Source organism: Enoplosus armatus, chromosome 4 (assembly GCF_043641665.1).
Source record: "Enoplosus armatus isolate fEnoArm2 chromosome 4, fEnoArm2.hap1, whole genome shotgun sequence".
Classification (NCBI taxonomy): Eukaryota; Metazoa; Chordata; class Actinopteri; order Centrarchiformes; family Enoplosidae; genus Enoplosus; species Enoplosus armatus.
Genome location: NC_092183.1, coordinates 8,027,794 through 8,049,134, shown reverse-complemented (window position 1 = coordinate 8,049,134; position 21,341 = coordinate 8,027,794). Strand labels below are relative to the sequence as shown.

Below are 21,341 nucleotides of genomic sequence, written 5' to 3'. Positions count from 1 at the left end.
TGCAGCGCTGAAACGCAATCATTTTCCTACTTAAGCACACACACACACACACACACACACACACACACACACACACACAAACATACACATGTAGCAGTTGACTACACACTGCCTGCATTTCAGGTTGGGGTATATTTGGTTTTCTGGTACAGTCTCTACACAGTAGAAGGTAGAAAGTATCATTAAAATCATTATTCACATATTTGAGATCAATGAACAGAGACACTCTGCCTGCTGGCACAGATAAGATGAGGCTTGATAATCTCTTCAGGATCAGAGGAGCAGGAAGAATAACCAAAATAACCAAAGACATAATGCGGTGTCACATGGCTAATGTGACTTTTGTCTCTCAAACGTCTGTTTAATGTCCACCTCTGCCTGCAGTTGCTGTGCAGATGGAGCTGAGCAGGAGGAAAGTGCCTCTCTATGTGAGTATGTGCTCCACTGTGCAGTCAAGTCTGAGACCAGCTTCTCCAATTAATCTCAGGAGTTAGTTTTCCCTCTGGAAAATCTCTGCAAATTGAGTTTGGAATGCAGTGAGAGATCAGCAGCCTCATTTATAAAAACTGCAAGTCTTTGGCAGAGGTTTTGTGCTCATGGCCACAATATGTTTAATGAAAATGCATTCAAATGATAAAACTGTTTTCTGTTTATGCACCAATACTGTACATGTAATTTCATCAAGTTCACTAAAGTAACTGTGTGTACTGTTTATGACTTTGATCAAACGGAGACTTTATTGGTCTTTGAATTAAACATTTCTGGGTTTCTGTTGGATTGTTTGAACACTGAATCATAGTTTCTTAGGAAAAAAAACAACCTTATACATCAGCACAAGGGGACAATAGCAGCCTGCCGTTTGTGTATATAACTAGCAAATCAGTAACTCTGATTCATTCACAGTGATGTTTTTTTATTTGTATTTTACTCACTCAGAGTTGGAAAGGAACTTGTATTTGCTATCAGATTGATTTGTGATGTCTCTGGTCGTGTTAAACCTTTGAATGCATCTGTTGTCTGTGAGGTTAAGCTGTAGTTAAACAGGGCAGGACTGCGGTCAAATATTTTTTCATTGGTTTCACTTTGGGGATCTTAACAATGTACGCAAACATTAATGAGAACCAATGCTTCTCTGAAGATCAAAGGGGGGATACATTTCTCACACTGTACTCAGTCAATTGAATCCTTTTCAATTTGACGTGTTTTTAATGCTGTTTTCCTTTTACTCAAGGTTACTTAAAGGTTACCAAACTTTAATGTGCACGCACCATCTTGCCCATCTCATGTAATGAAACACGTCCTCTTCAGATACTGTGCTTGCTTTCTACAGAGGTCCACAAATGAATGAATGAATACGTTTGTGCAACAACCCAATTTCACTCTTTGAGACTTGGAGCAAAATGCTGACACCAAGATAAGATGCTCACAATGACAATGGCAACATGCTGATGTTTAGCCAGTAATCCGAACCATGTTCATCTTCTTAGCCTGTTATCATGCTAACGTTTGCTAACGCTCTAATACATAGAGTACAGCTGAGGTTAATGAGAATGTCATTAGTTTTGCAGGCAAGTATTGGACACATTAAAATAAATGTTGACCTGCTGGTGGCGCTTGAAGAAAAGTTCACCAAAAGGATCACCAGTTATTATGATTCATCCTGAAGGGGACATGAATTTCTGTATCAACTCTCATGGCAATCCATCATATAGGTGTTGGGATATTTCTCTCAAAACCACATGTTAACCTCTTGCTGGCGCTAGAGGAAAATTCAGGGATTCACCAAAGTCATTAGGATACATTATCTGGGAGCCATGAATGTCTTTACAATGTTGTGCCAATCTATCCAGAAGATACTGAAATATTTTACTAGATAATCTGATACTTTGACCTGATGGTGGCGCTAAACGAAAAGGCAGAGAAACACCAAAGTCATTAGGATTCATCCTCCGTGCATCGTGGATATCTATGCCAAAATGCATGGCCATCCATCAAATAGCTGTCGAGACACTAAAAACCAAAAATGTCAGCCTTGCTAGAGGGAAAGTCAGGACATCACCAAAGTCAGTAGGCTTCATCCTCTGTATACATGTGCAAAGTCAGTTCCTGTCCATTCTTCATCTGCCTCTGGTTGTCCTCACTGTTATGTCCAGTGTTTCATCTAGTGGCCACAGCTTCATTAGTGGTCAACATCTGGTCAACCACACAGAGGTGAGGAGTCTTGATGAGGGCACAGGAGAAGCTGTGTAGACAAAATAAAATTTGTGGTTAACCTGATGTTCTCTCTGTCAAAGATCAGACGACTAGGGATAAAGAAATGGATGCGTGAACCTGAAGGTGGGATTAGGTGAGACGGAGAGACATGGAGGCAGGATTACTCAGTGTCTCCATCTGACACAGCGAGGGAAGTAAAGAGAAAAGCCTCTCAGTTTTATAGCGTGAGAAATCAGGTCAGCTGTTGAGGTGATGCAAGGCTAATAGATAGACTCTCATGAGAAAAAGAGAGAGACTACTTAAAAAACACTCACTCTTATACCATCCAACACTAATCTGTGGTGTTCATTGCATTTCAAGTTAAGCCTTATAATTTGTATTTTTGCTGCACCTTCTTTCCTTCAACCTGTCTCCTCCACAGCCTCAGTCAGTTGTTTGATGTGTTTCCCAGAATAACCCACACAGTGTGTCTTGTGGCTGCATTGCTGTCTGGTCTATTGAGGACACTGTAGGTGGACACATTGATATCTTCCACAATAGATTTCTTCCCCTGCGACTGTTGGATATTGGCGGTTCTAAAAAGCAGGCTCATGTCCCTGGAAGCTGTTTTTTTATCCTGAGGGACTGAAACTAAAAGTGGATGTTTAGTCTTGATATTTAAATTGTAAAAGATCTGCCATCAAACTCAGTTACAGTTGCATTAGGTCTCTACACACTGCAGCCATTTATACCCAGTAAAAAAGTCCACAACCAAACAACAGCATGGGCCTAGAAATGTTATATCTGCACAAATCAATCTTTTTCTATTAACAATGATTTTGTGTAGTGTGAAGGGGGTCGCTCATAGTGACAAACTCATAGATGATTATTTTCAGACTCTGCAACTCTACTTTAGGAGAGAGGAGACAATATATCAGTGTTGTATTTACAACTTGTCCCGCTGTCCCCAAGTGGGAAAAAAACAATTGATACTGCTTTGAATATTTTAAGGTGGATTTTCTTCAAATGTCCTTTCACCTCTTCTGCTGCATTGTTGGCTTGACACAGAAGTGCAAGGAGAAGTCAACCCTGGCCTGCTGTCGACTTGTCTTTTTCTGTACTTTGTGTTTTTGTTGTATTTAAAAGTTTGTTACTAAGCTAGTGTAGAGGTGTGCTGTATAGTATTTTGGTAACTAATACCATACAGATATACCTATGTGCTAGTTCTGTAGTTTTTAGTAGCTCAGTGGCTCTCTATATAAAACCTTTTTGCATGATATATCTATGGCTGGGTGTCTAACCTCAATACTTTTTGAAATATGCCTGTCGCCCCGACTATTGGAAATGTCAATACCAAAAGCGGGGATTTTCTTTGTTTTCGATAGTTCCAGATTGAAATTCTCAGTTGTAGATCATTTTATTTAGGCGTATTAATTGTGCGGCTACATTTGAGTTTGTTGTCTTGTATTTGTATTTAAGTATTTAAGTATTTTGGTACTTTTTGGGTTTCAAAACTCAGGTACTGTATCGGCTCTAGTGTTAAAATTTCAAACGATACCCAGCCCTAGATAAATTAATGACCCAGAACAGCTCAGCCTTGCCCTCTTAAGTGAGGATTTACAGTCTAGTGAGGCTGACAACACATCCACATCTGACCTGCACATGGTTTTTAAAAGGCTACCAATCAGTCTACATGTCAGTGTGACTCCTCTGCCCTATTTCACCTTCTGCTGCCTCAGATCAGAAGTCTAAAGTGTTCTGGCCTGTTGGGATCAGGGCAGGTCTTTGCAGTAGACACTAAGACATTCCTGTTTTTATTGAAGGGGGTATGTTTTATTGTACCCTCAAGAGGAATGCTGTCAGGGGATTTGGTGTACTTTACAGAAATGTAGAACGCCGCATCAGAATAGAGTTTTACTCTAAAATAATCCTGTATCTTTAGGAATATAAATATTTTTTGCTCTCTAGCATCTTTCTTCTCCATCTTCCCTGTCATCCTCTCTCACCTTTCTTTATCTCAGGGCCAGGCGAAGGTATTTGCATTGCTGGAGGGTTTAGACTCATTGCCAGAGGATTCAGAGGTCTACGTTGTATTGGAAGGATCCACACTGGTCCATGTCACCAGGGCTCAGAGTGATGTCATGCTCTGCTTTATAGTGCCTGGTATGTGCATGTGCATGTCTGTGTGATGTGTATTTTATTACTGTGTATGTATGTTTTCATGTCTTTTGGGGTAACTTGCTATGTCTCATCAAAAAGGGAAAAGTCATTTAGAAATCCACCTTCAGACACACATCCGGACAATCCCAGGGTTTCCACTCCTGTCTGTGATATACTCAGGAACAGTATATCACTATTTGAATCTTCACACACACACACACACACACACACACACACACACACACACACACATACACAGTCTGTGACTAGAGGTCTGGAAGGGCACAGAATCTTATCAGCTTCCTCTCAGGAGGGAAACAGTTCCATAAACAATATGTCAACATTACTGAGCCTCTGTGTAGGTTGACACAGGCAGTCCTGCAGGCTTGTGCACTCTCTATCATAGCTCTACAAAACCTGCTCCATCACAAAAAGAACTTTATTGGCATACAAAATGAAAATCTGAGACATTTTCAGGCATTTCTTATGGCACTTAGGCTATGTGCTGAAATACCGGTGGTTTTGTATTTGTGTATAATTTGAATTATTTTCATTCATTTATCACAGACTATGAATATTTTTAGATAGATTTCTTTACACCCATCAATTTCAGATGACTTTATTACAGTTTGAAACAGACTTGAAACTTGTTGCAAGCAGTGCCTTATCATATCAATATAAATTAGGAAGAAAATCAGAGAGAGAAAAGTCTACACAGGTCTCATACTGTAACAGCTCTTATTCATGTAAAGAGATATAAATCTGTCTGCAGTAAAGTCTGGCTTGTTGTGTCCCTCTTTAGGACATAACCTGGCTGAGGTGGTGTCTGTCCAGGCCTACCTGTGCTCTGAAACCACACCCCTCACCTGGGTGGGCGGAGCTTCGTTGGAGTATGTCCAAGATGATGCTCAGGTAGGGAAGATACACAAATATGATACTATACATTGCACCCATGTTATTGCACCAGTTGTCAGAGATTGTATCTTATTCACGACTGCTTCTTTCTCAGGACCTGGCAGAGCACTTGGTAATCCACGGACATTGTCTGAGCTCCATGGATCACAAGGAGCTGAGCAGCCTCTTCAACCTGGGCCAGGAGAGCTCTCGCTGGGCTATGGATCGCCGCGTGGCCCTGGCCATGGCCAACCTGGATATCCCCCAAAACTGGAATGTACTGGGGAGCCACAGTGGAGACGGTGAGAGCAAGGATTATCTTATCTTGCTGGACGGGCATTCCTGCACAGATATGTTGATCAAAAGCACATTGTATTTTAAACAGTACAAATTAGATGGATAATACGTAAATAAATTAAACTTTGCAGTGCAAATTGACAGATGAGGAAGGTTAAGGAATATTTTGATTGAGAGTAGTTGGTTAAAGACACAGTTTGGTCTCTATTTTATCATTTACAAAAAGTGAAGGCAGTTAGCGAGCAGAGATGCAGGTTTTTCGACAGGTTTTGTCATAACCTCATTTCTCAGCATCGTGCTGGAAACTTGGAGCCGGTGCTGTCCAAGGAAGATGAACTCTTTAACTCTGCTCCCCTTCACCCGCCTTCTTCTGCCATCATTCCCGTTTTCCATGCTCACTGGGCTGAAATCGGAAGTGAACATGGTCACATGTGTGCTTCTGGTGAATTCATCAAAGCCAATTAAGCAGCATGTAATGTGGTTAATAGAGCCTTTCCATCTGGAAGTAGCCCTAGGCAGAGCTCAATAAATCTGAGGGCAAGTGTGTTTATGTGTATGTGTGTCTGTGCTGACCACCATGTTTACTAGATGCCACCATCTGTTTGTATGATCTGAGTGTTTGTGTAGGGCCACCTACATAAATGACAAACTAGATTTAGCGTTAATATAGTTATGGCAGTCTGTTTCATCGCAGCGTCTCCCTCTAAATGTCTACAGTTAATTTGATAACACTGCCCATGACATCACTCTATTGCCGATGCTGAATGCGAATCCCTAACTTTCCTTTGGTGGTATCATTTGCTTATAGTGCATTCTGCATTTCAAAGGCACTCGAACTTTTTAACCACATTGGATCCTGGAATTATTCTCTTCTCTGGACTGAGTGCAGCTCTGAAAAATTGAGCATTCAAATGTTGACATACAGCTGGCAAAAGTGTTATCTTGTGAAATGTCTTCTCAACAAGGCCTGCACCCTGATGGGTTTTGGATGCAGAATAATCTTGAACAAATAGAAAAACAGAATTTTTACGAACCAAGAAGTGGAGCCTTTTAGATCTGTAATGTAAATCTGGATTTAGTTTGACCAGTTCCTGCCTGTCTGTTTACTATTAATTAACCTCAATTTGAATAGAAAACACAATTAATCTCTTTTAAAAGTAAATTAAAGTATTTTGTGCACCAGTTTTGAAACATGGGTTGCCCTGCAGTATGTGGGTAAAAAGGGCTTTTATCACCTGTGATCCTTCACTGCCCGCTGTAATACAAAGGCAAACAGGGCAGAAATACAATCATGTAATATTATATATATATATAAATTTAATAAAATAACTTTCAGAGTCCCATCATGTAAAATTGCATCCTTTGCAGTTAAATAGCCCTTTGCAGGAAATATCAATTGTGATGAGGATTTCTTATTAAAAGTCCTTCAGTCAGTGTTTTCAGTGTAGACCGTTTGACTAGTGTTTCTCTTTGTTGGTGTATTTTCAGGGTGATTCACCAGTAGATTTGATTCTTTTCCTCTTGCCACATTTCTGCAGTGTTAGTGACTGATGCTCAGACAATTCAGACAGCATCTGTCTGGCCTCTTTGTACCTTTGTAAGTTGCTTCATGTTGCCTTGAAAACTCATTTACAAAAGTGGTGACTGTCAGACCTTTATGAAAACTGCTTATTGTTGTTCAAGTTAATGTGATTCACTCCTGAAGTAGCCTTTATAATTGTTACTTATTGTATTCAAAGTCTGAATTGCTGGCAAATCAGTCACAAACTCTGCAGTATTATGCGTGAAGGTCACAATAATCATGATGACTTATCCCAAACACAACAAAACTGCATTTACAGTGAAGAAGCAGTGATTTCACTAAAATACATTATTGTGCTGTACAGTATTGTACAGCACTGTAAGGTGCTTGTCCATCCAGTGGGAGTTACTTTGAGGATGATCTAACAGTTTTCCCCTTGACCAGGCTGAAATGTGCTGACTTTCCTGTCTTTTTTCCCTTTTGAATAGTTATACGTTAAGCCTAAAGAAATGTTCAGAGATGAAAGTATTTTAAGATTATAGTGAATTTATTTATTAATTTCAGAGCTTACCAGTTGCTTGCCTGTAGCTGATTTGGTGCAGGCCAATTACCTGGATCCAGATCTCGTTGAACTGCATTGAGTGGCAGGCACAGAAATAAGAAGCTGTCACCACTTTGTTGAAAAGCTTTTATTGCCTTAAAGTGGGTCAATGGAACAGAGGGATCCAGTGCTGTGCAGGAGAAGAAATCAATCATTGACATTTAGGTTAATTATCATGGTGAGGTTGTTATCAAGATGAGATTCTTGACATGTTAGTTTCCTCTTATTTTTGTCGCGCCACTCATTTTTTTTCTCATCTCACTGTTAATCTCACCTCCCTCTTCCATTCAGCAGTTGTCTTAGATCCCACTGCGTACTTTTATCTCTGCAGTCATATTTTTTACGTTATTATATTTCCCTCATCTCCAGAGCACAGTCTCAGGGAGTCTCCCCTCCACCTGGCCGTGCGATGGGGTCTGTATCGGCTGGCGGAGCTGCTGCTTTGTCAGCCAGGGGGTCTGATGGCTGTCAGTCTGCCAAACGAAGAGGGAGTCACACCGCTGCAGCTGGCACAGACAGCAGGCAGCACCGAGCTCCTGGAGCTGCTCACACAGTAAGATTACTAGCTCCAACAGGGCCCTTCAGGGAGGGACACTGACAAATGAATCACTGTTTTGCTGTAACATTATGCGTTCAGTGCAGAGCTTTCCCACACACAACAGTAAGGGAAACAACCCAGTTTTACACTAGCTATTACCCCATCCATCCTTTAGCTTATGCTTTTTGGAGTTTTGCGGGGGGCTGGAGGGAGGAAACTGGAGCAGAGCGAAAACCCACACAGGCAGGGAGAACATGCAAACTCCACACAGGAAGGCCCTGAAAGGCGACAGTGCTAACCTATGCACCACCGCGCCCCCCAGCTGTTACCCCAGATAATTTGCATTCTTTAGATTTCTAAAATACTGTAAATCTACTTGTTAACGTACATTTTCTGAACAGATAAAATGCTAAACACCTGTTAGTATTACCTGTCAAACTCAGGAATGTTTTGTGCTCAATCAGTCGGGCTCAATCTGGATCCATAAATCTTTTGCACAGCTTTATAGCCGTGTCAGCCCTCAGCCTGAAAAACTAGAAGGATCATCATCTGCACTCAGTGACAATGTTTTTCTAGAGATTTGTTTATATATTCTAATGGTTTCTATCCACATTTTAATGATAAAAACAGTATTCTCTAAGAATAAACGTTTTTCTTTTGTGATTAAAGTAACCCACCTGTTGTGCTGCAGCCCACCCAACCCTCTAGCCACGCCTCCAGCAGGTCTGTCCCAGGTGTGGGCAGACCGGTCCCGCTTGCTGAGGTTCTGTCATGATATGGGGAACCTGACTCTGACCGTCCGACAAAACCTGAGGTGGAGCTCAGAGGAGAGCCGGCACGCTGACATCCTGCTTCTCAGAGACCGGCTCAGAGACAAGGACTTCCTCAGAGAGGTGAGTTTGAGTTATCAGTGTTGTCTGGTGCTGGTAAAGATACGTAAACACAAGATTAAAACAGAACACTGTAAATTAGGATCAGATATGCAAATAAACCTGGGATTTTTGTTGTCAAACTGGGCCTTTCTTTAGCACCCTGCACACGAAGGTACCTGACAGTACCATCAAAATAAAACCAGTTGGAAATTGTGTAGAAATTGTAAGATTTAGTAAAGTAAGCATGGAGTCAAAATAAGTCCATATATATTTGGTTTATATATTTTAGTTTACCGCATCCCCTTACTTTTCTCCCACAGATCAAAGCACTACGGAGGGAACGCGTGGAGACCATCTTAGAGAAAGAAGAACTGGTGGATGATCCTACGGAGAACGGTATAACATCCTTCCTAATCTGTGTGCTTTGTGGGATTTAAGAGACCTGGTAAAACTCAACCATCCAGTCTTAACTCTTCTCTTTTATATTGCAAGGATCTGCCATTTTTTCGTTCTAGTGGTTTATGAGGCTCGATACTGCGGCTTGAATAAGGCTGCAGTATTGATAGACATTGACTGCCCTCCTGTGGGGCTTTGAGGTATTGCAAGTCTGTGAAAAAATGAAGGTAGGGAAAAGATAAGATGAAACTAAAAGATCGTAAGCAACCAAACATATCAGTCATAGAGGGTTTTAATATGAAATATGTGAATCACTGCATTAATACAGTGTGCAAAATAGCAGACCAACCAAGCTATATGTTTATAAATAGAGCTGAAACCACGAGTTAGATGACTAGATGATTAGTGGATTGACAGGAAATGAATCAACAACAATTTCTGATTAACTGCTCAAGGCATTTATCAGGCAAAAATGCCAAATATTGTCTTGTTCTAGCTTCTCAAAAGTTTTCTGCTTTATATTCAGCCATTGTTTGGACACAACATGCAATTTAGAGATTATCGCCTTTGGCTCTGGACGTTTTTTTTGTTTTTTTTTAATAATTTTCTGACATTACAGACAAACGATTAATCAAAAGAATAGCAAAATAATCCAATAGATTATCGATGACGAAAAGAAACTTCTGTGATCATGTTTTTATTTCTATGTATGATTCAGTATATTTCATCATGGGTATGTTGAGACAAGCTATAAAATGTAAATAAAAAAATCTACTTAGTTACCAGGATGAAATGTTGAAGGTCGCAGTCTGTTTTACAAGATTGTTTCCCCTCACCCTCTCCCTCTGTGTCTGTCTCCTCTTGCTGTGGGGCAACATCAGAGCCAGCTGGCATCACTGTATCAGACTTGAGTGAATGTGTTTTATGGTATCATGCTGAGGCGCAGAAAGACCTTTGTCAAAATAAGTATTTTCCTATACTTTACATCTTCTCAGCCTTTGCTTTTTTGTTTCTCCACCTGTCATGTATAACTTTCTCTCCCAACCTTTATACCCTTTATGAGTTGCAGCCACTTCCCTCCGATACATTTCCCGTCTTTATATTTTTACGTGTCCCCAGGCCTCGTGTCAAACCACCCAAACGCTAATTTCTGCGTGTCGCTGCTTTGTTTCTTGTAAGAAATCATACACCGTGTCCTTTGATCTGGGATGCACATGGTAGTTAAATGAAAAGCAAGGAGATCCAGGCCACATGGTAAAGATCTCCCCAGGTAATAAAAAGAAGAAAAATAAGACTACATACATACATACAAGGTACATACATCGTTAAAAACTGACAAACATCTGTGCTTACTCAAGCCTCTTTTGAAGTTTAATGGCTGCTGTATGGCTGCATCTTAGTATGTTTTCTCTTCTTTCAGCGCTGTATTCTGATATCAATGGCGGAAACTCTGCTGTAGAAGAAAATGTGAGTATTTGATGCAAAGACAGTGATTTTCTCACAATATTTCACATACACAAAGAGCTAAAATATCACCAGAATCTATTTTACTCATATTGTAAATCTCCCGAGAAGAAGTGTTTAAACAGCTTTATCTGATGAGATGAGTCATAGGTTACCTGTCCTTGGCTGTTTTGCAACAACAGGTGTTACTTCAAAAAATCCTGGATGTCTAATTTCAAAATTTTAAAACTCTCATAGCTCCATTCAGTCTCCATGAACATCTGCATCAAACTGCGGCCATGGCTACGACAAGGCACTGACTGCCCCTCAATGCTCCACATTGTTTCGCTCTTATTGTCAAGGTGTTGGAGTTGGCACCTTGCACACGCCACTGAATAGCTGACTTTGTGAGTGGTCAAGGGTGCATTTCATGTTTTGAGAGGTGTGGCGTGTGCACATGATTCTGGCCATCCAATAGGACCCGTTTTATGTGTTACAGATGGTTACCTAATTGATCTTTCTCTGTCACACACATAGGCACTTGCCAAACACTTGTGTTTTTCTACTTAGCTCCACTGATGAGAAAGTCTCACTGTGGAAATGTGCGTGCTGTTTGGTGAAAGGTTCACTGTTTCTTCACGCAGGACTATGAGGAGCCGCTGATGTTTTGTCTGAATGAGGAGGGCGAAGAGGACGACCCATCGCAGTCTGACTCTGGTAAAGATTTTATTTTTAAAGTCTCTTTAAACTTCCCTCCAAGCGAGGTTACTTTCTCAGAAGCCTGTTTTTAGATAGGCTTTTAATTTTAGAGCTTGCGGTGCCTCAGCTGTAGATCAGGTTTTGTGCAGACTGAAACTGAACATTGTTGTTTTAGGTGGTGTTATATTCGTAGGAAGTTATCTAAGTAGCATCCAATCATTAAGTGAGTCCAACTGCAGGAAACATTTCCTTTCCTGAACAGAACTTGGAACTCAGCTCTAATCCTCGACTATGGTTGTCTACCATCCCCGCGGACTATAGGATCACATTTCAGCCGCCTGACTTGTCTTGCCCCCCCCTCTCTGGAGCTTTTGGGGTCTTGTCACTCTGTGTTTACAGTGACTGTGGCACTGAGAAGGAATCTTTTTAATACGACATGCAAGAACACTCCTGAGTCATCCTATTCCTGCCAGCAGTGACAGGGGAGCAGAAATGAACCCTAAATAGGTGGCTTCACTCTGATTCTGACTCTGGACGGGAAGGGAAGGATTTGAGAGTGGGAACATCCTGCGGGTTAATAATTGGCTTGTATTGCTGCAGAGCAGACTGATGCCTCAGTGTAAGAATGCTGTGGTTACAAGCTCAGGCTTCAGGCTTTATAACACTTGGCACTGGACATCTGCAATCTTCACTTCCTGTGGCTGGTGTTGTTTTCCACGCTGTATGGTTTAGCCATTTTGTACTCTCTGTGTATTTGTGAATGTGTGTGTGTTTGTTGGCTTGTTGAGGACTTTTTCTGTGCCGTCTTTGAAGACTCCCTGCCTGTGACCTCGATCGATCCCTTCAAACGCTTTTTGTGGTTCAGACGAATAACACTGGTCACTTGAATCCTGTTTTTCTCCAAGTTTGCCCTCAATGCCATGTTTGAATAAAAGAAATAGCTCTGACTGAAAATGACTCAGGTTTTATACATGTAATTCTTCCGGGATTATAATGCTTATTTGACCCTTGAGGAATTTCAGTTCCTCATTAGACATTCCTAAGCTGTCGGGCCTTACGAGTGGCCGGCAGGTTTTTATTTTTTTAACAAAGCAGTGAAGCAAGCAGTTGGATTCCTGTCTGTTTTTATCACATGCGATATGGCTGCTTGACTTGAGCTAATGCGTCATGAAATAGACAGACTGAACTTCTGTACACAGAGCTTCAGCAAGGGATGAGGAATTTTGAGCGTAGCTGTCATGTTCGCCCTGTCTTCTTGATGTCAGCTCTGTCCTCGCTTCAATTCAAGTTACTGTAACTTCATTGGCATGGCCGTAATAAAATACAGTATTGTCACAGCACGTTGTTCAAGGTTTACATTGTAAATATGATAGTTCAACATTTTTAAGAAAAAAAGTTTCTCTCACTCGTCTTCCATTCTTTCGCCTGCCTCCTCTTTCCCCCACCTCTGCCCTCCCATTGCCCCCAAAATTCAAATACTCCACCCAAAACACACACTTGCCCCCAAATACCTACATACACACACAAACAGACAGACTCATGCACCCATGCCCCCCGGGTCCCGTCCTCCCAGGTCAGCATTTTAATGTGAGTTTAGTGAACAAACAGCAAAGGCCACTTCATCCCGAGGAGCTCTGCTCTTCAAGGAAGGAGGTCGATGTGTGTGTGTGTGTGTGTGTGTTGTCAGTGTTTGTGTGCACTTGTGTGTTTGAGAGTGGGGAAGAGTGCCCTGAAGGGGGCAAGGGGTATGGGGAAGTGAAAAAAAGGGTTTGTGGCTGAATGGGGGTTGCCAGGGCTTTGCTGAATGCGGTTTTCCAGCAGCTTGTGTGAGTGTGAGAATGGTGTCTGTGTGTGTGTAATGGGGGGAAAAGAGAGAGAGCGAGAGAAAGGGATTTATGATATTGATAGTTTGGCAGAGTGACAACAGACGATGAGTGCAACGCCAGGAACGCTAACAAGAGTCTCCGACCCCGGCAGAGGGATCTAATTGGAGAACGGAAAAAAGGATTAAACCTCACACAGACCCCACAAAGGCAGCATTAATGTTCACTAGTACAGTGCCAACACCCTGCATCACCCCTCCCCAAGCACACACACAGAAACTGCTTTCTATAGTCTCAGTGTACCTCTGTTTCCTCTCCTCTGCCTATATTCTGCCTACAAAGCCCTTCTCATCCCCTTTCTCTTTTTTTATCACATTCCTTCATTTATGTGCATTTATAAACCCACGTTGGGCCTCTTTCCAGAGTGCCATTGTCTGATTTGTCTCTTAAACCCCCTTCACCATCCCATTCTCTCACTTTTACCACCTCTAGCCAAACTTTCTTATGTCCTTGCTGCTGCAAATGGAGCACTGTACTCCTGCAAGTTGGCAAAGAGGAGGAAAATGGGGAGGAGAAAAAAAAAAGGCATGGAAGAAGAAAACAGCAGCGGCTCTCACTGCTGTCTCCATGGTGAGGCTGCTGACCTGGCAGTCTGCTCCCCCCCCATGCTCCGAACCCCTTTCCCCCCTCAGCTAGGCTTTGACATGCTAAAATATAGAGAAAGAGACAGAGAGAATGGAGTGATTGAGAAGGACTCTCTTCAGACGTGGCATCAGGCATGTTTGGGGCGAATGGCTTGTACACTGAAGTGTGTGGAGTGTGCAGCTCTGCAGCCTGGTGTATCTCAGAGACAATCATGAACTCACAGGGTTAATGATTTCTCCCGTGTTTGAGACTCACCTCCGCTAAGCTGTCTGCCCTCGTGTTTGTCTTCGCTGTAGGTTCTGAAGTCACTCCTATGTTTGACTTTGTCTCTTTCTGTTTCTCTCCCTCCTTCAGTCACTCTTTCCGGCCGTCAATATACTCCTCCCCCTGCTCCTGTCAGCATGTGTTGATCTCTCTCCCCCTCCCTCCGTACTGTGTGTGGTAGATGAGTGACTGAGGGGGACAGAGAAAGACTAAGAGACCCAAAGGTTGGCACAGATTTGAGTAGAGCAGTCAGTAAGGCAGGAAACGGTGGTAGATAGAGAGAAAACTCAAGAAGAGGAGAAGACAGGGTTCGGTCCCAGCTCTGTCGGACAGTTGGTGCAGAGTTGTGGAGGGGGAAGGGGTGGATTTTAGGGGGAGGGGTGGCTGGGGGAGACAGAAGGGGAACATGCTGGCTCACTCCTGAAGTGTCAGAGGGTCTACATCGGGACTCTGGAAAAAGGAGAGCGATCACTGCAGCTAGTCCGTTCAGCCATTGTGAAATGGATGTAAACTGAGGTGCTGTTCATTTATTTATCAAACACCTGAAGCTGGATGAAGATTTTCTTGAAGACTGCAAATCATGGATTCTGACTCCGACTCTCCTTTCAATTACTCCTGGCCCTCTTTCCCTAAGATGAGGATGCGCAGGAAGACGGGCAAAAAAGGTAACACTGAGTGGGACTGTCATTAATAGATGTGTAAATCTTAATGTATTCATTTGTAGAAGAATTGTGTCTCCATCCTGTCACACTGACAGTTATTTCTTGGTTGTATGAGTAACCATTAAAGGTGACAATGTCACTTTTAATTACACAGATAGTCAAATATTTTTAATAGAGGTATAGAGTGGACGTAGTGTTGCTGATATGTTAATTGCTGCAATGTTTGACAGACATTAGATGCATGTGGATCAATGTCCGAGAGAAAAGTGGCGAACTCGTATACATAAAGACTGCAGTTTTCCCTTTTCAGTTTGTCTCTGTCCTTATAGCTACATCACGTTACAGATGGCAAATGGAAGACTTTACCACAAAAATGCCCTCCTGGCAGACACGTCTCACCATCCACTGTGGAACAATACAGTTAAAATTAGACTGTTCCCATTACACATTGTTATTCACAGGCCTCTTCTGCACCACCAAGTCAATCACTGCATGTTTGCCGGTGATGTAACCTGATATCTGACAGTATGTTGGGGAATGTCAGATGTCCACTCAAGGCTGATTGAGTGGTTTGGGGCTTTCGACATCATCAGGCCACACTGTTGTGTGCATGAATAAACCCCGCTGAGGAGTCGTAGCCTCATGTGACTGCCGGGGGCCATGAAGTGCAAAAGGGAGGCCCAATGCCTAATATGTGCCTTCATATACCTATGCTCAGGCACCTGCACTTGATAGTCATATTCTGGTTTTGTGTATGTGCCACTGAAGTGTCATTGGAGCTTAAGTTCAGTGTTTGCCGCAGTTTCTTGTCGATTTATTAGAAATTAAACCAAAATCAAGTTAATCCTGGTGCTTACACTTGGCACGCCAGTTTGTTGCTTCATCATTAGTCATGGGAGAGCTGAAGTGAATGCTTAAAATAGTGCAAAATTAAACCAGAATGGTTAAACAGTTCATTGCTTGTGTGCCAATGACTGTGTGTGTTTGTTGGGGAGCGAGAGAGCGAGAGAGAGACACAGAGGAAGATCAAGTTACTGCCATGTCTGTGTCATGGCTGTGCTCCAGTGGTCTTTTCCTCATCTTTCACCATAAACCTCTGCAAGATTATCCATGTTATTGCTTCTTAATTGTGATTGACATCGGCAAATTTTATACACACTGCTGGTCTGTGCTGTACAGCTGCAGAGCAGAAACAGCGGCACTATATAAACCTTTTAAACTGACCATATATTCTCCAAGTGGATTTAGACATTTTCAGAAGTCGCAGTCCAAAGTGAAACAGCTCTGGTGTAACAATGCACCTGCAAAGTGAAATGTGGTTTCAGGTGTGCTGAGCCACAAGTTTATTTCTTCTGAGGACTGATCGCCGTTCACTCTGGGTTTAGGTCTTCTCAGATCTCTCGGGCCGGGTGACGCACTGAAATGTAAACACAACGGGAACGCACAATGTGATGCTTGGACTGGGATGTTTGACCGCAGGTATCATAACTCAGAGTGGGTTTGTGGATCTTGGTGGACAATTGTTTTAATGAGTTAAACGGCTCTCCATGAACACTGAAGTCAAATAATTACCTCTCCCATTTTATGAGGTAATAACACCCTCTGTTGTGCTTTTTTTAGACTTTAGGCTTGTTATTTTACTCTGCTCCTAATTTCTCCCAGCTCTCTCCAAAGTGACAATTGTTTAGTGCGGTGCCTAAAAAGCAACTTACATCATAAAAGAAGAGACAGCATGGACAAAGAAGCCCTTTATACTCATAATAAACAAGCCTAGGTGTTTACACTATTAACAATTATGATTCTCTGTTTATCTTGAACTTTTTGTTTTGCCAGCTTCAACACACCAGCAGCTCCCAAAGAAAGTGAACCTTGAGAAAGAGCCCTTGTGACAGCCCTACCTCCCTCCCCTCTCCATCCTGCCTTCCTCGATCTCTCTCTCCCAGGGGTGTGCATGGGTTGAAGGGTCACTCTCTGTGTTTAACTGCCCTGGTCTGGAAACCTGGCACTGACTGCTGTCTTTGTCTGGGTCTTTCTGAAAAGCTCGAGGTCTCTCTTGTTCACTGCTGCTGCTGCTCCAGGCGCTGCTACTGTATAGGGTTGGCTCTCTCTCAGGGACATGCTCTGAATATCACATCACTCCAAATATACCATCTGTGAGCAAAATCCTATAGGAATAGTCCCACACACTGCTCCGCATTCCTTAAAACCTTCTTTGAAATGGCAACCTGCGGACAGCACTCTCCGTCTCAGCAATAAAGACAGCTGCTCCGGCAGAAAGATTGATTTTGTGCGGCTCTAACTTGTTAGAAATATGAACTCTCTGTTATTCCCCCCAGTTAACTAATGTTAAACACAGATCGCAGGGCCTGACAGTAATGTTCACTGAGGCAGTGTTTATGGGTCAGAGGTGTGTGAATGATCGGGCCCGTGGCAGCCAGCTATGGCTTCGGACCTGGCCCAGGACCTTAACTATTAGTCCTGTCTGTCAAGTTCCTCAAGTGGGCTTATATGAAACAGTATCTGCTTTCAAACAGCATTTTGACCCTCATCCAGAATCTGACCCCCTTTCTGAATTTGATGTGGGACTAAAACCAATCCTACGATACATAGTAGAAGGTGGAACATGACTTTGTGCAGGTATGATGGATCTGACTTCAGGTTCATATAGACAGTATAATGTTTTCATGTGGAACTAAGAGGATCCAGAAGTTTTTTTAACAACAGAAGAACAGGTTGTAATGTTTATATTGTGCCGATTTCAGACCGCAGTAACTAACAGTACATTTAAGCTCTGGGAGACATGATGCAGTTTGAGATACTTCATAACTTGAGGATCGATGCGAGTGGGCTGTGTATATCCTGCAGTGGTTCAGCTTGAGTCTGTGTCTTTACATCTTATGTGGATGGAACAGGAATCATCTGGTGTCCTCATCAACGTCTCCTTGTTGCCTCTCAGATTTATTGGACTCACTGCCTACAGGAAGCATAGCCAATTGTTGGTCTGATTTATTTTATGCTACAAATGCTGGACTGCTCTTCTCCTACTCTGCGGTGCTGGCAGCTCAGAAACTATGGATAAACTATGGATTTGTTTTTTGAATAGGACTGTCAAGTCTCGGTTTAATATCTGCTTGAGGAGTTTAGGCGGAAACAGCGGTGCCAAAGACATGTTTTTGCATTGCTGCAGGCATGGCTTGGCCAGCGTAAGGTGAGACTGTCATTAGGAACATAACAATATTACTGAGCTAATGAGGCTGCCTCTTCTGTGCGACGAGCACTGCGCTGTTACTACCGGTTGCTAATGTGCTTAGATGTTCTTCTTTTCCAGTGATTGCTTCGCAGATTGTGAAATCTCTTTTTCATTGCTGCACTTCACATACATAATGCTGTCATACATGTGAACCGCTGGATTTAGCCACAATCTATTTCTGTGTGTTTACTTAGAAACTCCACTGGAGCACTGAGGGGGAGTTGGTAGATTTATGAGTAGTTGGGGGGTTAAGTTCCTTGTAATTTGGCAATGTATTTTTCTTAGTCCTGTTCATGACTGGCCAGGTATGATGCGAGTTTGACAGCCTAAAAAGCAAAGGCTTCTTTCCAGAATGGATCGTATCTTTCTAGATTGTTTTGTACAAATGTTCAGCAATCATACAGCGAGAAATTCATAATTGAAGAAACAGAGGTGCATTTCTCCACTGATGGGTAGCGGTAAAAAAGTGTGTTTGATTGAAGTGCTTTTGACAGCATTCAAAATCATCATAACTCTACAGGTTGCAGATGTAACACGCAGGCCACACAGTGAGTGTGGTGCAGAGATTGGACAAATTAAACAGAAAACTCAAACAGTGTTATGTAGTGTAACCCCCATAGGAAACTACTGTATATCTGGAACTTCACATACGTATGGAAACAAAAGGATCAAGCTGAGGTTTTGATCATACAGTGATTGTCTCAAACACACCAAGTCTTTGAGTTTCAAAGTTCATTCTTGACCTTGAAACAGCAGTTAACAAAACAATCTCACCTCAAGTTCAATTTAGTAGCTGTTTTTGGAGCCTTTGATCATATCCCATGATCTTCATCAGCAGATGGAGGTTGCCCAGTTGTCGTGGAATCGTAGATGTTCAAATTTTCATTTTCACTGAGCATTTAAACTTTTCATTCATGTTGGCGTTCATTTTTGATCTGGGAAACAGCAGTTGACAAAGAATCACACCTTAACCTCCATTTATTTGCTGTTCTGGAGCTTTTGATCGTATCACATGACCCCAAACCTTCATTTTCAGTAGTTTGAAGCTCATATTCAATTCCTCTTTGTATTTTATTCAGGACAGTGCATCATGGGCATTCAATTTAACAAATTATGTATATCATATGGAACTATACAGACACTGTATATAGTACACAGATATGCAGTATATACATTGTGTGCACCACATACTGTGTTTAAATTTTTTTATTCATGCATTACATTTACTATGACATTTACACTTACATGTTGAGTTGGAATCTTAGTATATTAGCATGTTTTTTTCCCCTAATCTCACCTCCACAAATTGTTTCACTGTTTATTTTGTTACAGTTCATTACACTCTGCGAATAAGTTTAAACAATACTTACATGTGTTGTCTCATCAAAGGTTTGTTGTAGCGAGTGCTGTGGTTAGCAACATTCAGCCTCTTTGTGTTTATGCATATCTGTAGGGTGTTTTCTAACCTGAAATACTTTCCAAGAAATTGTGTGCGTTGTGGAGGAGTGAAGTGTTTTGTACAGAGCAACATCCCAGAGGGAGCTGTGTGTGTGTTTTGAGAGCAGGAGTGTTTTCCCCTGTTTAAAACAGCAAAAGCAGGCTGCTGCTCACAGTGACTCTACTGTGTTGAAAGGGTTCCTCTCAATGCTACTGTGTGCTCACCGGGAGTTATTTCCACTCGCCCGCTGTATCGGAGGCAGGGTGGGGAAGAAACATGCCTACAAATGCCCACTCACAACTCCATGCACACCCATTCACGTGTGTGTGCAAAGAGCCATTCAGACAGACACACACACTCATACAGAGACTCTTGGTCCTGAACAATGACATGCAACTTCCCAGGATGTCTATGTCACTTCCCGTGTTTGTGAGAAGTTATTTGGTGTTGCTGTGGAAACCAAATGTAATATTGAAAAATCCCCTCTCTCTCTCCCTCTCTCTCTCTCTCTCTCTCTCTCTCTCTCTCTCTCTCTCTCTCTCTCTCTTTCTCTCTCTCTCTCTCTCTCTCTCTCTGGCTCCCCCCTCTCTGTAGAGAAAAGCCAGTCCATAAGGGAGAGCCAGGCCTCGTCCCCGACTCTGGCTGCAGCTGCCAGACTGTCAGCGATGATACACGGCAAAGACAGAGTATACGCCAACACCATGCTGGTGGACCAGGTGAGTCGGGCTGAAATGTGTCTTTCTATGCAGTAAAAATATACTATGTAACTCTGTTCTATATTTTAAAACATTAAGTCGAAAACAGACTTGGCTCACATGATGTAAAATGTGTCATTAGAGGAGCCACAAATCAGCCTGTGGAATGGTTCCTTCTCATTGCTCTCACTTTCTCACTTTTCTGTTCCAGGTGGATGACGCTGACATTAAATACCGCTCCCCTGGGGAGGAGGAGGTGAGCCCTGAGCCCCATGTTAGCAGCCCATGCTGGGACTCCTTCTCCATGACCCCCTGTAGCTCAGGGAACTGCTCCCAGAACCGGCACCCATCCTCACCCCTGGAGAATCACAGGGAGCCATCCCCTCGCGTCTCTCCCCCCTCTCCCTTTGCATCCTCCCCGTCTTTTCCTTCCTCCCCCCTGGCTTCCGCCTTCCGTTTGTTCGAGGGAACACAGAGGCGTCAGATGCAGCCGTGTCTGCCAGTTTCTCCTGCTTTGAATCGCAGAGGATGCAGCTTGACGGAGGCGAGCCGGGGCCTGAGGTAGGACGCAGTTGCTGTTAATTACTGAATAAAACATCAAAGGCACTCAAAGTGAACTCTTATATTTAATTGCAGAATGTTTAATGTGACTGCCTCACAGATTTTTTTTATGTTTAAGTGAGAGAACAAACACTCTGCATTATGGCCAGCTTGATTCCTAGATTTGTTTGGAAAAATAAAATCAGTGCAACAGTTTAGAAACTTGTTGTATGGTCTTGTATGAACCCATACAAAGACAACCAAGTATCAACTGTCAGGAATTGCAGCAAAAGTATTTCTTGACGTTTTGTGCAGTGATTGTAGTCAGTGAAGGTGCGGAAAGTGACAGGAAGCCTGGACACAATTGAGCTGTTTGTGTGTTGAAGTTGCTGAACATTCCCTCCAGTTT

The 21,341-nt window shown here is 42.5% G+C and overlaps 1 protein-coding gene across 1 annotated transcript in view; it reads left to right on the top strand.

Annotated features, from left to right (window-relative positions):
* Positions 1-395: 395 nt before the first annotated feature.
* The window catches only part of LOC139284064 (rho guanine nucleotide exchange factor 28-like), a 35,890-nt gene continuing 14,944 nt past the window's right edge, over positions 396-21,341 (top strand). The window contains exons 1-11 of the mRNA XM_070904221.1: positions 396-428; positions 4,215-4,356; positions 5,156-5,265; positions 5,363-5,549; positions 8,037-8,220; positions 8,897-9,098; positions 9,398-9,473; positions 10,894-10,940; positions 11,561-11,633; positions 20,292-20,413; positions 20,604-20,953. Of these exons, the coding sequence (XP_070760322.1) occupies positions 396-428; positions 4,215-4,356; positions 5,156-5,265; positions 5,363-5,549; positions 8,037-8,220; positions 8,897-9,098; positions 9,398-9,473; positions 10,894-10,940; positions 11,561-11,633; positions 20,292-20,413; positions 20,604-20,953 (1,526 nt within the window). The remainder of the gene's footprint in view (positions 429-4,214; positions 4,357-5,155; positions 5,266-5,362; positions 5,550-8,036; positions 8,221-8,896; positions 9,099-9,397; positions 9,474-10,893; positions 10,941-11,560; positions 11,634-20,291; positions 20,414-20,603; positions 20,954-21,341) is intronic.